The 15027-nt window shown below is 42.5% G+C and overlaps 1 protein-coding gene across 1 annotated transcript in view; it reads left to right on the top strand.

Moving 5' to 3' along the window:
• Positions 1-15027, top strand: part of LOC100010514 (unconventional myosin-XVIIIb) — a 204375-nt gene that overhangs the window by 56227 nt on the left and 133121 nt on the right. Inside the window, exons 8-10 of the mRNA XM_056821572.1 lie at positions 11437-11550; positions 12792-12908; positions 14929-15012. Of these exons, the coding sequence (XP_056677550.1) occupies positions 11437-11550; positions 12792-12908; positions 14929-15012 (315 nt within the window). The remainder of the gene's footprint in view (positions 1-11436; positions 11551-12791; positions 12909-14928; positions 15013-15027) is intronic.

Genomic DNA, 15027 nt, shown 5'->3' with positions numbered 1-15027 from the left:
CCAGGTCTTATGATTTCAGATTCAATGTATTCCTACACCCCCATTCCACTGATTTTGACCCACTATAATAGCTCTATAAAGTACACAAAGAAAATATTATTACCCACAAAGAGAATAGTGAAGCTAGGGATGAACCAATGCTTTAAGACTCCAGGAGAGATAGCTTTTATTCTTGGGCCTGCCTGCCACTAACTTACCTTGTGGCCCTGGGAAAGTCATGTCCTTTCTCTGGCCCTTATTTTTTTTCTCATCAGTAAAAGGGGCAGATTAGAATTGATCGTTAAGCCACCTTCCAGGAATAACTATGACTATATGAGATAAAAAATGCATAGCTTACTGGACAGAATGCTTGATAAGGGCTTAGGAAGTTCTAGTTTGATTTTCAACTCAGAGACATAAGGCTCTGTGTCTCCTTCTGGGTGGGTGACTCTGCTGAAAGAAACTATGCCCAATGTTGAGGGAGAGGTAAGAGCAATCCTGTCTCTATCCCAAGAGGGAAGGAGCAATCCCCTTTCAAAAGCTGCCTCTCTTCTTGACTTTAGATCTCACCTTCCTCAGAGCTGGTTCTCTTTTTGACTGCTAGATCTCACACTTCCCAGAGCTGACTTTCTTCTTGGCTGCCAGAGTTTCTGTTCTTCAGAACTGGCTCCTATCTTGACTTATTCCCCAGAATTTAAGTTTCACTTTTGCAAGGGCCATCCGATTCCATCAGGCTTGTCTAAAGAACTCCTTCACACCTGGTAAAGGGGTAACAAAGTGTAGACACGTTTCTTTATGACTTTCTCATTGATTAAGGATCCCCTGATCAATGATGCCTCCCCAACAGTCATAAAGCTTGGAGAAGAACTCAAGTATCCGTACTCTGAGTTGCGTGTTCCACCACAGACAATCACTGTGTATTATTGCCTTATACTCTCTTGGGGGAGAGATACGCACCATAAGGAAGTTGGGGATATTTAGGGGGTAACATCTATGTTCCTGTTACAGTCAAATCATGGAGGATAAAAAAATATCCCTTTGACATCATCAGAGAGCAAATAATAAACTGGAATGTCTAAGAAAACAGCTTTGATTTTAATTTATTAATGAATTTATTAATTAATTTAATATTAACTTAAAAATTTTAATTTAATTAATTTTAATTAATTTTAATTAAAATTAATTAATAATAAAAATAAAAAATTAATTAAAATAATTAATTGATTAATTGATTTATGCCACCCCCTTCCATGTTGGAACTGACCACGTCATACTGGGAATATTTTCTTGCTCCCCACTGAATATGCTGTCTGTGATGGATCCAAGGGAAAGGACATATTCCATTTCATTTTTTTTTCTGTTTGAACTTTCTGTTAATTCCTTTTGTTTTTTTTTTCATTCTCTTTCTTTACAAATACAGTCCTTCCCACCCCCTTCCCAGGAGGTCCAGCCCTTGTTATTTTTAAAAAATTAAATAAGAAAAAAGTTCATAAAATGAACCAACATGTCTCCTGAATCTGACAGCATGTTCACTGTTCTGCACCCTTAGCCTACCACTTCTGTCATTTCTATATAAGGTTCCCCTGACTCCTTCACCAGTGGGTGACTTTCTCTGTATCTCCAGACCCAGTTGGAGCACCTAGGCTGAAACCCGAGCTTGTTTATTCCCTCTTAGCATTTTCTCTGCCTGGACAGCTCATTTAGCAGCTTAATAAGTCCAAAGCAAACATTTTACACAGGTTTTCAAAGCAAGCAAGATGGCATAGCTGGAGAAAGCCGTGGCATTCATCAGCTTGTGTTTTATGTGTCTGTGATGGGAATCTTAATTGGCTCTGCCGGGTGGGAAGCTTCCTTGGTCTGTTTAGGAAGGAAGAAGTTGTTGGAACAGAATGTTCTGAGGAAGAGGAGAGGAAGAAGAAGAAAAAGTAGAGAGGGGAAGGGAATGAAAGGAAAGTAGAGGTGAGTGGGGAAAAGAGGAAGGGAGGGAACAGAGAAGGAGGGAAAGAGAAAGAATCAGTTGTTTATATTGGGAAGATTTCCATATCAGGTGTTGGTTCTTGAGTCTGTATTTCCATTTGACCGAAAATGAGAGGATACTGGACAAGAGAATGTTCGAATAAGTTGAAAAGTGGAAAGACAAGAGTAGCAATGAGAGAGAAAGGAAAAGTATAGAGTGTGGGAACAGAGGATTTGCAGAATGTCAGAGCTGGTGCCATGGAGGTCAGCCTGTGCCTGAAGAAGGATCTAGCTTCTTGTTTAAATATCTCTAATGAAGGAGAAGAGCTCCTGAGGGCTCTACTTTGAAATAGCTCTCATTGTTAGGAGGTTCTCGAAATCAAAACTAAATTTACTGCATTGCTGCTCCAAATCATTGTTTCTAGTTCTGCCCACAGGGGCAAAGGGCATGGTGGTGACATCTAACCCAAATCCCTATGAAACCCTCCAAATATTTGAAAGTAGTCATTTTGCCCCCTCCCTGAGTCTTCTTTTCTCCAGGCTAAACACCTTCCAGTCTCTACAATTGTTCCCCACCATTCTGGCTGCCCTTTCCTGGATATTTCCCAGGTGAAGGAATAGAGGATGGGAAAGAAGACATGGCTATAAGCTTGAAAATGTGGGGAGGAAAAGAAGGAAAAGAGGAAGAAAGGAAAGAAGGGAGGGAAGAAGAAGGAAGGAGAGAGGGAGAGAGGGAAAGGCAGAATGAGAAAAGGAGGTGGGAAATAGGGAAGGAAGGAGGAGAGAAAAGAAAGGGAAGAAAGAAAGAAGAAGGAAGGAAGAAGGAAGGGAGGAAGGAAGGAAGGAAGGAAAAAAGGAAGGAAGGAAAGGTAAGAAAGGTTATTTAGAGGAAAGAGACCTATGGAGGATATATTCAGGAGTTTGTGTCCCTGGGAAGATAAACCATTGATTTTAGCAGAGAAGAGAGCTCAGCATGGCGCATTTTCTAGCTCCTGTCATAAGTACCTGGAAACAGATGCTGACAGGATCTGTGATAAGGCCATGCAGCTGCCAGTCAGCAGACATTTACTGAGTGCTTGCCTAATGGATAGAGTGCTTCCTGTCTAGGAGTTAGGAAGACCTGGGATGAAATCTTGCTTTCTGCTACTTGCTGGCTGTGTGATTGAGGGCAAGTCACTTCTTCTGTGGGAGCCTCAATTTCCCCATCTGTAAAACAGGGGCAATATTGCCTTTAATTCAATCAATAAATATTTATTAAACAATTACTCTATGCTAACGATATAAAGATGAAGGTTAAAACAGTGCCTGCCTCAAGAATTTTCCATTCTATAGTTGTTCTATACTCCTACTATATGTATGATATTAGTCACCAAAGCAATCAGGGTGAGCCAGGAGATTGGGGCAGGGTCTGATGGAGGGCCAGAGGCACGATGGGAATGGGAGGAGCCACAAAAGGTAGGCTGAGGGTGCCAAGGTCTTTAGCTTCCCTTTAGTGCCTTCCTCAGTCTTTTCAAGATCACCCAAACCCAGAACCCAGAGAGGGGATGTATTTACAACCTTTATTCATATAGCAGTGCCGTGAAAAGAGAAGCCTGGCTTTGAGGTCAGAAGGTCCAAGTTCAAGTGCTGGATGAGTCCATGATCTTGGAAACAAATGGAAAGAGAGTGGAGGGAGCTGTTCCAGGGGTGGCATGGATACAGCATCTCCAAAATCCTTAGGGCATGCCCCACCCCAGATGTCTACTTCAATTTAACTCAATTCAATTTAAAAAGTATTTAAATCTCACCATCTTGGAAGAGATAAAAGGGCTCAATATCATTGAAGCTTTAAGTGGGTGTTGACTTTGGATCAGTGAAAGTGAGTTTTGTGGACCTGCCAAAGGCTTCTTGAAAAATCTGAAGTCCCGAAATAAATACCAAAGTATGCTTGTAAAAAAAAAAAAAGTATTTAAATGCCTACATAAATAGAGGATGAGGCCTGGAGTCAGAAAGTCATGAGTTCAAATTCTGACTCAGGCACTTTCTAGCTGTGTGTGAGAGGTTACCTCTCTATCCTTACCTTCCTCATCTGTAAAATGGGAATAATAATCACACCTACCACACAGAGTAGTTGAAAGCACTTTCCAAACTTTAAAGCACTGTATTCATGTTAGCTAATGCTTCATCACAAGCTCTCTACTAGACAGACACCAGAGATAAATTGGACAATTTTTGCCTTAAAGAGTTTTCAATGGGGGGTGGGGATTGGAGGAATAGGATACATGTTTAGATAGATAAACCCAGAATATATGCAACCGTCCCACCCCCACAAAGGTAATTCCTGGGAGCCAGAATACTCACATGGAGGGGAATTTAGAAAGTTCTCTTTCTGGGAGTTAGTACTTTAGCTGAGTCCTGAAGGGAATCAGATTCCATCAGGCAGAAAGCCAAGTCCCTTTCCAGGAAGGAGTCACTAATGTGTGCAAAGTCATGGGGGCAGGAGATGGAAAGTCCATAGGAAATAGTTCTGCCAGACCAGCAACAAGTGTTGGGGGGAGGAGAGGGGCTGATGACTATGGGATGAAGTCATCCCTTGCCCATTCCTTCCCTTCCCAGAATCCCACCTTCCAACTTTGAACACATTTTCTATTTATTTACCTGGACATGCCATTTTCTTTTTTTTTAAACCCTTACCTTCCGTCTTGGAGTCAATACTGTGTATTGGCTCCAAGGCAGAAGAGTGGTAAGGGCTAGGCAATGGGGGTCAAGTGACTTGCCCAGGGTCACACAGCTGGAAAGTGTTTGAGGCCAGATTTGAACCTAGGACCTCCCATCTCTAGGACTGGCTCTTAATCCACTGAGCTACCCAGCTGCCCCCACGTGCCATTTTCTTCCAGGAGAATATAAGCTTTTTGAGAACAGGGAGTCTTGGGTTTTTGTCTTTGTATTTCCCAGTAGGACTTAATACCAGTTTGTGGCATGGCACTGAATTGATTTGAATTCCCTGTGCCCTTTGGCCAGGACTCCGACTCACAGAGAGGGGATTACAGCAGCTTCATCCAAGGGGGCTCACTCAGATAGGCCAGGATCCTTTCACTAGCCCTCTCTGAGGAATTGGACCAGCCAATGCCCCTTTGTTGTCACACCTGACTTCCCTGCCTGGAGGCGATCCCGGGGAAGTCATTTGAAAAGAAATGGGCAATATTATGCTGACAGTTGTGAAGGATTTGATCTCAGCCCTGACATGATCTCCTGTATCACTTCATAAAAGCGTCAATCATGCTGCTTCAATATGGAAATAACGTGGGGTGAGTTATTCTAGTACTGGGCCATCCATAATGGGAAAAGCAGCCAGAGACAGTCCTATATTTCTTCCAGATGGAGAAGTAGAATGAATTGGATCCTTTAATGGGTAAGTATTAAGCTCACTTGTTGGTAGCCCCAAGGCTGCCCAGTGGGCACCATGGCAGCTAGGTGACTGCTTCCTTGGACAAAATTCCATCCTTTTCTGGACTTTTGAAGACTTTATCCTTTCAGTTCACAGAGTCTTAGAATTGGAAGAGCCATCAGGCCCCACTTAGTCTAACTGGAACGAGAACAAGTAATCAGTCTCCTTTTAATATACAAAACATGAGCACCAAAGAAGGTGAATACGAGGCAAGTAGAGGAAACAGTGGAGAGTTTTGGACTTGGAATCAGGCAGAGCTGACTTCAGATTCTGCTGTGTGACCCTGGGCAAGCCACTTAACCTTTGTCTACCTCAGTTTTCTTAACTATAAAATGGGGATAATAATAACACCTATCTCTCAAAGTACTTTGAAAATCTTGAAGTGCTATGTACATATTAGCTATTGCTCACTATTATCTCTGAACACAAGGAAGTGTATTTGAGTCATTGGAGAGTTTTTACAGTAGAGTGGCTAGAGAGCTCACCTCAGCATCAGGAAGTTCTGGGTTCAAATCTTGCCTCAGATTAATCATGGCTATGTCTGACAAGTCATTTAACCTCTCAGTGCCCTTGGTTGAAAGTCAGTATTGCAGTGTCAGTCTGCTTTGGGAGAGGACATTTCCTCAGTGGAAGTTGGGCACATCAGACCTGCTAGAATAAGATACATGCCTAGAATTTAATTCAGTCCAACAAGTGTTTATTAAATGTTGACTGTGCAGAAAGCTCTGAGGATACAAAGAGAAAACAAGGCCAGCCCTCTCTCTTCCTTAGAGGCCTGTAGTCTCCGTGGGGCTAAGCAGTAGTTGTTATCCTGATGTCTTTGCTGCTGCTTTCTTACTTCCTAGGTGAGTCTCATTATCTTCATTCTTTGACCTTTCCTTGGGTCCCAGAAATCTGATCATGGATTTCATGAAGAATGTCAGAGGATTCTAGGTTTTAAAGGCCATTTCATGCAATCCCCACATTAGTGAAAGGGGAAACTGAGGCCCAGAGAGGGGTAGGGTCTCACATTCTGTCACACATTAGGTGGTTGGCTGAAACTCAAACTTTGGCCCTCCAGTTGGACTCTTCCTGATCCCCATGAAAGCTCTGGCTATTTTCCTAAAAGAGAGGATCATGGAAATGATGGAGGCAGGGCTGTGGTGGGGGGTGAATTTTTATGGGGAGGCAGTATTGCCATGATGAAAAGGACATCAACATGGAGGTCAGAAGACTCAGGGTTTCTCCAGCCTCTGCTGCTTACCTTGGGGAAGTCATTCAGAAAATCAGAAAACACACTCCCTATGGGGTTAGGGGACGAGTTCTAATTCTATCTCTGAAAAATTACTACCTGTGAGACCTTGGACAAGGTTCTTAGCCTCCTGGGTCCCTCCCATCTATTTAATAACTTTACAATATCCCCTCTGAGTCTCAGTTTCCTCATTTATAAAATGGGGGAGGGGTTGGACCAGATACTCTCTTAAGTATCTTCTTTTTTTTTTTTTAAACCCTTACCTTCTGTCTTGGAATCAATACTGTGTATTGACTCCAAGGCAGAAGAGTGGTAAGGGCTAGGCAATGGGGGTCAAGTGACTTGCCCAGGGTCACACAGCTGGGAAGTGTCTGAGGTCAGATTTGAACCGAGGACCTCCCGTCTCTAGGCCTGGTTCTCAATCCACTGAGCTACCCAGCTGCCCCCTCTTAAGTATCTTCTAACTATAAATCTAAGATCCTGTGATTCTTCCCATCATCCCTCAATAGGATGCAGGTGACTCTCTAATCTGTCTGTGATGCTGAATTTTTCCATACCAGAGAGGACCACAGCAAGGCTCATCTTATCTCCTTGCTAAGATAAAAAAAAAGAAAAAAACTTGCCTCTGATTCAGGGTGCTGGGGAATGAATACAACTGCAGACAAAGCAGAGAGCTCCTAATATCTAATTTCCTCTGGAGATTAGGCTGTAACAATGCAAATTACCAGCTTCTGCCCTAAATCATTTCCTCCAGAGTGTCTCAATCACCCCAAATCGCCAAGGGAAATGGGCCATCAAGTTCTAATCTCTGAAACTTGTTCTTTTCCCAACTAGAGAAAATAATGTCCATGAATAGCAAGTTGTAAAACTCCATTGATTTTTTTTTACCTGAGAGAGACTGACAGGCAGGCAAAGACAGAGAGAACCAGAGAGACAGACAGAGAAGGAGAAAGACAGGGACACAGAGACAGAGACAAAATGACCGAAACAGATAGAGACAGAGAGAAACAGAGACATTCAGAGATAGATAGACAAAGGGAGAAAGACAGAGACAAAAATGACAGGCAGAAACAGATAGATGGGCAGAGATAGAAACAGAGGCTGTGACTCAGAGACAGAGATAGAGAGAGGCAAAGCAAGAGAGACAGAGACAAAATGAAAGAAACAGAAAGATGGGAAAAGAAACATAGACAGAGACAATGGAACAGAAGCAGATATTGAGATACAGAGATCTAGAGAAAGTTAGAGAGACAGAGATCAAATGACAGCCAGAAACAGATGGACTCAGATAGAAATAGAGACAGAGACACTGAGACAGATAGATTGAGAGGTAAAGAAAGAGAGACAGAGGGACAGAAACAAAGTGATAGAGACTGATAAGATAGGCAAATGATTTTATTAGACTAGACAACCCCTGCTGATGTGTGTAAATCCTATCTATGGCATTCCAGTATTATACGGTCTTAGGGCCATAGATTTAGAGCATAGAAGGGATATAAGAAACCATCTAGTTCAACATTATTTTACAGATGAGGAAGTCAAGGCCCAGAGAGGCAAATGTCACCTGGATAAGGAGTAAGGAGTTCAAAAGATCATAAGACCCAGCTCTTAGCTATAAGAGGCAATCTAATCCATCTCTTCCTCATTTTAAATAGAGGGAAAATGAAATACAGAAAGTCACTTAAAGTCTCTCTACCTCAGCATTGGAAAGGATCTTAGATGTTATCTAGACCTGTCAGTGTCTTGAAAGAATTCCTTCTTCAGAGGGAGAGTTTCCTACAGTGAGGGGGCGTGGGCACTAGAAAGGGATTTCATTTTTTTATGTTCGCAAGTTCTAGGTAGTTCTCTTCTATTATTTCTGTCATTATAGTGTTACGGTTTTTTTGACCTGTAATGTTCTGGGAGACCTATGATTCTTAGGTTGTCTGTGCATCCTGTCTTAAAGAGATTTGTTTTACTTGCATAATGAACACATGTTCTTTTTTTTGCTTTTCTTCTTCTAGATTATCATTCATTTCTGCATATTTGCATTCATCATCTATTGTTCTCTTTTGTTTCTTTTGTGTGGTTTATCATGGCAGATTCAGATTTTTCTATTCTGCTCATTATTTTTGCTGTACGGGCCATAAGTTCTGCTTTCATAATTCTAATTTCTCTGTTGAATCACTCAGGGACAGTATGTCTTGGTTCCATGTTCTCTTGGAATTCCACAGGCTTCTCATTTTCACCAAGTGTTAGATCATTTTCCTTTTTTTCAGAGTATTTATTCATAGATGTCTAAAGACATTTACTAGATCTGGAGGATATATTCTCTTCTGTTGTTAATATTTTCTCTACTTGTTTTCCATATTTTTGAGTTTTCTCCTTCCTGAGATCTCTAGTCATTTTAGTCTTCCCGTCTTCCCCTTAGTTTTCTATATTCATTTCAGACTCCATCTTCTCTGGTAATGGTTTCCTTGGGGGCTGGATCTCAAAGTATCTCAGCCTTCTTCCACACTGAACAATTTATGGTTCATCAGCCTAGGTCTGGATCCCCAAATGACTTTTCAGTGGTCAAGACTGGCCTAAGCTGGGTACTTTGTGCTTTCCTGCTGGACAGCTCCCCATCTACACAATATCTTGTCCTGGTGTCTTGTCCCACTCCCTCTATTCCTTAATTTTTTGACCTAGCACCAGCTTGGCAAGGCTATTGCTGTATGTTTGCCTGCCCTCGCCCCTGCCCTGGCAGTTTGGGACTGTGCAGCCATAGTGCTATGGGGATGTGACCTGGTTTTTGCTGCTGAAGGGCTGTGGCTTCCTAGCTGCCCATTATAGCCAGGGCAAATTTCTATAGTCTTGGGCATTGGAAAGAAGGAGGAGGAACCGAGGTGAGGGGTAGGTTTTGTTGTAAGCCTGTGTTTTGGCCTTGGGTCTGCTAAGTGTAACTTTGCTTTCAGTAATATGGGAAGTAGAGCAGAGATGCTGAGTAACCTCAGGGCCATTGACCAGTTCATCAGGTCATGGGTTTTTGCTTTGTTTTTACCTTTGTTAGGATTCTGGGTGTCCTAGACCATGAAGAAAGCTGTGGTTGCTTTCTCTTTGGAGCATAATTTCTGTTTTGGAAAGGTTGGAGAGGTCGTAGGGGTTGGAAAAGAAAGTCTTTTCCACCATCTTGTTGCTAATGTGACCTGAAACCCTCCACTGCTAGTGCCTTCCTTTTGATAACACCTTCCATTTACACTGTTTGCAACTAGTTGTTCCCATGCTGGCTATCCTATTAGAATGTAAGCTCCTTGAGGGGAGGGACAGAGTTTGTCTTTCTTTTGGTACACCCCAAGGGATTAGCAGAGTGCCTAGCATGATAAATGCTTGTTGCCTGGCATCCTGTAGAATCTTTTCATATACAAATCAATCAAAAAGGATTTATTAAGTAGCTACTCTATTGGTGGCATAGTGGATAGAGCTTTGGGTTCGGAATGAGGAAGGCTCATTTTTATGAGTTCAAATCTGACCTTAGACACTTATTAGCTATGTGACCCTGGGCAAGTCACTTTACCCTGTTTACCACATCTTTGACATCTATAAAATGAGCTGGAGAAGGAAATGGCAAACCACTCTGGAATCTTTGCCAAGAAAACCCCAAATAGAGTCACAAAGTACTGAAGTGATGAAAAACAACTGCATATCAGGCACTGTGCTAATTGCTGAATTAGGTCTCTTTCAATTCTGTAATTCTGAAGTTCTGTGATTCTTAGCTTCAGTTTCCTCCTTTGTAGAAATGGGGTTGATACCAACCTCATAGGGTTGTTGTAAAGATCAACTGAGGTAATATTCATATATATATGAGTGTCTGTGCACACACACACACACACAATGTTTTGCCTACCTTAAATGATATAGAAATATCAGATGTTATTGGGATATTTTTTCACAGATGATAAACTGAGGCCCAGATAGATCCCTGGTCACACAACTAGTAAGTGTTAGAGATGAGATTCAAGGCTGGATGTTTCTCACTCCAAGTTCCATATTTTCAGGTAGAAGAGTCTTCCTTTTTCCATTTTATTTATTTAATTTATTTTTTTAAAATATGAAAAATTTTAGGAGAGTTTTCCTGATTCTAGGTCCAGTGTTCTATCCACTGGGCCAACAGTCTTCCTATTATTATCAGTTCCTTGAACACAGGGATTGTTTCCTTCATTGTATTTTTGTTTCAGTCTCTAGAGCAATACTCGAGGTATTTAATAAATGCTTATTTATATAAATCAATGGAAGTAACTTGCCCATGGTGATAAAGAAAGTCAACCACCAAACTAGACTCAAACCCCAGCCCGGTGTTCTTCCTTGAAATGTATTTCCTTTTCTCCATTCTTGAGGCTTCCTTTCTTTCCGGCCAACTTTCTGGACAGACAGCAGGCGTGCAGTCCTGGCCCTTGGGGAGAGATAATACTGGCCTCGCACTCAGGAAACTGATGATTTGTTTTAAGGGCTCCCATTTCAAAGTGTGCAGCGACAGCCACTGGAGCAAGGCCTTCCTTCCAGAGCCATGCCCAAGCTCATTTGCAGCTTTATTTCATGGTGCGGTAACCATTAAATCGAGAGCCGTTTTGACTGTAAAATAGAAGCTAACTGCCGCGAGGGCAAAATAATTTTTTTTCAATTGCACTACAATGTAATTTAATAGGTGAAAACACTCAAGAGTTCACCGTAAATAATGTTGCTGGGGAAGGGTGGGAGTTAATTTGAGGAGGCAGCTTTAGAAATTGAAGGAGGCTGGATTTCATTCTTCTCTTCTCCACCCCACACCCCCATGTTGTCTTTTCCCTCTCTCCCTGTCTCTCTCCCTCCTGCTTTCTTGGTACAGCTAGAAGAAAGTGAGACCAAGTGTGCAGATGCCCAGAACACTCAGAAGTTGCTGGCCCAGGACCTAGAGAACATGCACAGTGAGCTGGAGAATGTTACCAAGAACAAGAATCTGGTATTTACCCTCTACCCCTAGCCCCAGCCCCTAACTCATGCATATGGTCACACACTGTAGAAGATACTCTTGAAAACTCTTACCTTCTATCTTAGGATTAATGCTAAGTAATGATTCTAAGGCAGAAGAGTGATGAAGGCTAGTCAGAAGGGGATAAATGACTTGCCCAGGGTCAGACAGTTAGGAAGTATTTGAGGCCACATTTGAACCCAGGACCTCCCTTTTCCCACACTGGATTTCCATCTACTGAGCCATCCAGATGTCCCTGGAAGGGGGAAAGACCCTTGAGTGAGTCAACCTTGGAAATGGGCACTGGCCCACTGGCCTGGTTCCTTCCAGCTCTAAGGTTAGGAGCTTATCAATGAGAAGAGCAAGCAATAGAGCATCCTGAAGAGGTAGTTGCAGAGACTGTGAGTCAATCCTTCTCTGATACCCATGGAGTAAATTGTGAATAGAAAGATATGGCCCTGGAGCCAGGAAGACCTGAGTTTGAGTCTTGTTTTTGGGCAAGCACTTAACCATTCTGGGCAACAAAAGTGAAAGAGGACCAGAAGATGTGGACCTAAACTGGTGGAGAGAGCTTCCTCACCTGGGAATTCCTCAACCTGAGGAAATCACAGGCTCAGTTCCTATCCCTAGCCTTTTCTCCTCTTTGTGGTCCCTTCTGGTGTGGAAGGGATCTGGCAAGATCTCTAGAATTACGTCAATAGAGCTCATATTCTAGAAGGTCTTGGCACCATCCATGTCTACTGAGTGCAGAGATGTTCATTACTGGGGGCAATCTCTTTGGGGGTGATGCATTGGCCACAGCCAAGGAGAAAACATGGGAAAACACAAAGCACTGGTGGCAGAACCTGGAAGAGAGGCAGACAATGCTGAGAATTACCTAAACTGACCTCCACCCCAGGTGCTAATCCCTTATGATGAAGCATAAAAAGAGGGGGGTAGCCCTAATACACTTATCCACCCAGTCTCACATTGTATGTAGCGTCATACCCAGTGACCACCCCCTTAGCAAAAAAGGAAAGGCCATGGATTCTTATATAGCTTTAGGATAGTTTGACTGTTAGAATTTTATAACATTCAGTTCTGTTTCCAGCCCCTTAAAGAGGAAGAAAATGTGCTCTGGTGAAAGGCAACCCCGCAGTTACTAGCTCCCTCCCCTTTCCTTCCTTGGCCTCCCCTACCCTCAGCTCCACTTTCCTTGGAATTTCAAGAACACCCCACCTTCCTCACACCAGGTTGATGAGCAGCTGTTTCGGCTGCAGCTGGAGAAAACCGACCTTCTGAAACGTATTGATGAAGACCAGGAGGATCTGAATGAGCTGATGAAGAAACATAAAGACCTCATTGCCCAGGTAATGGTGCTCAGCACGGAGTTGGGGATCCCAGGGACAGATGGATGGATATTTGGGCAATCTCGAGGAGGCACCATAACAAACCAAGAACCCAAAGTATGCAAATATGTGCCATGTATGCAGGGAGAAAACTAACACTGATTAAGCACTTTACGAATATTATTTCAATGTGGGGTAGGTATTATTATTATTCCCATTTTCCAGTTGAGGAAACTGAACTAAGCAGATATGAAGTGACTTGCCCAGGTATTTAAGGCTGGATCAGAATATTGGTCTTCCTGTTTCTGAACCCAGTGCTCTATCCACTTTACCACCTAGCTATGGATCCTCTAATTTTTTGATTACCCAAAGTCCAATTTAATTTCTCTCTCTGTTTTTTTTGTTGTTTTCTCCCTCCCCTCCTTCTCTTTCTCCCTCCCCTTCTTGTCTTCCTCTCTCCCCTCTCCTCTTTCCCTCTCTTCCTTCCTCTCCCCCCCCCTTTTCTCCCCCTCTTCATTCGTACTCTCTTTTTTATCTGTATTTCACTTTTTAACCTTGTGCTATGTGCAAGGCATTTCCTCAGGGTTCTATGGATGCAAAGACAAATACGAAACTATGCCTGCCCTTATGGAGCTTACAGTCCACTGGAACAATACTCTCTGCTTCTAGTATGTTGAGAATAGCATCAGTCTCAGTTTTTATGGAAATATGACAAAGTGAGAGACAACTGACATCTGGTAATGGACTAGAATGCCCTGAACCAGCCATTCTATCTCTATGAATCTCGACTCCCTTTAAGGTTGGTTAATTATGGTTGGACTTGAATATTAAATTGGTGGTCGCCAGGGATTTAATTTCTAAATCCCAAAATGAATTACTAAAGTAAATGGAATTTATGGTAGTTTATTTACAAGAGGGAAGATATAAAGAATGAGAGAAAAGGGGAGAGAGATAGGGAGAGAGAGCTCTGGCTTTCTCAAATCCAGGTAGAAATTTTCAAGCCCCAGCCAGGGGAAAGGAGTCTCAAGACGATGGGCCTTTCTCAGAGGTTCACACCTCCATAAAGGCAAGGACACTAAGTCAGCCTTTCATTCACCACAGAGACCATCTAAAAGTCTAGGTTTCCTGCACAAGCTCCTCCAGGGTTCTAGTTCCACAGCCAGATGTCTTCATTCCAAGTCTGAGTGTCTGTCTTCCAGTCTCTCCTCAAGTGTCTGTCTTCCAGTCTCTCCTCCAAGGGACTCTTCTTCTTTATTCTTGATTGCTCTTGTGTGTCTCTGTTTCCTCTATTTAAAGACTTTTTTTCTATTGTATCACCTCTCCTAAATTTTGCACAGATCCTCCTCTCCAGGACTGCTCACTCAATGTATGAAATGGGTGTTCATACCTTTTTTAGTTAGTTATACCTTTTGTGGTTAGTTAACACCTTTTTTGATTAGTTCACCTTTTGTAGTTAACACCTTTTGTAGTTAGTTAACACCTTTTTGTAGTTAAAATAGGTAGATCTACTTTAAATACTGAGTTAACACTTTGGGGATTAAAATCTAAAAATAGATAGGGGATTACAATTTAATCTTCCCAATAAAAGAAGAGCTAAGTGCCTTCATTGTTACAATCAGGGGATAGCCAAATCCAATCTTCACATAGTGAAGGAGCTGGAACAGTCTGGGAGCCCATTATCTCCCTTTTTCTAACATGGGCCTCTGGCTCCCAGAGGACTCCTCAGAACTATGTTCTCAAATGCCTAGCATATATTGAATGTCACCCAAGTCCCCTACTAGAGATGGCTAGGTGGCACAGTGGCTAGAACTCTAAGCCTGGCCTCTGATACTTACTGGCTTTGTGGTTCTGAACGAGTCACATAATTTCTCTGTGCCTCAGTTCTCCAAATCTGTACAATGGGAATAATAATATCACTTACCTCACAAAGTTCTAGTTCCACTTATGACTCTCATAGGATGGCCTAGGGGGAGGGAATGGGGGAGAAAAGTTTGTGTAGCAGCCAGACTCCCAGCACTGATAGAGTTTTGGGTCTTCCCAGTCTTCCCAAGACATTATGCAGATTCAGGAACTACAGCAGAGCTTGGAAGAAGCAAAGAAGGAGAAGCAAAACCTCCAGGAAAAGGTAAGCACCCCAAGC

This window comes from Monodelphis domestica, chromosome 3 (genome assembly GCF_027887165.1).
Source record: "Monodelphis domestica isolate mMonDom1 chromosome 3, mMonDom1.pri, whole genome shotgun sequence".
NCBI classification, from domain to species: domain Eukaryota; kingdom Metazoa; phylum Chordata; class Mammalia; order Didelphimorphia; family Didelphidae; genus Monodelphis; species Monodelphis domestica.
The sequence above is the reverse complement of the archived record's forward strand: the minus strand, read 5'-3'. Positions and strand labels throughout refer to the sequence as shown.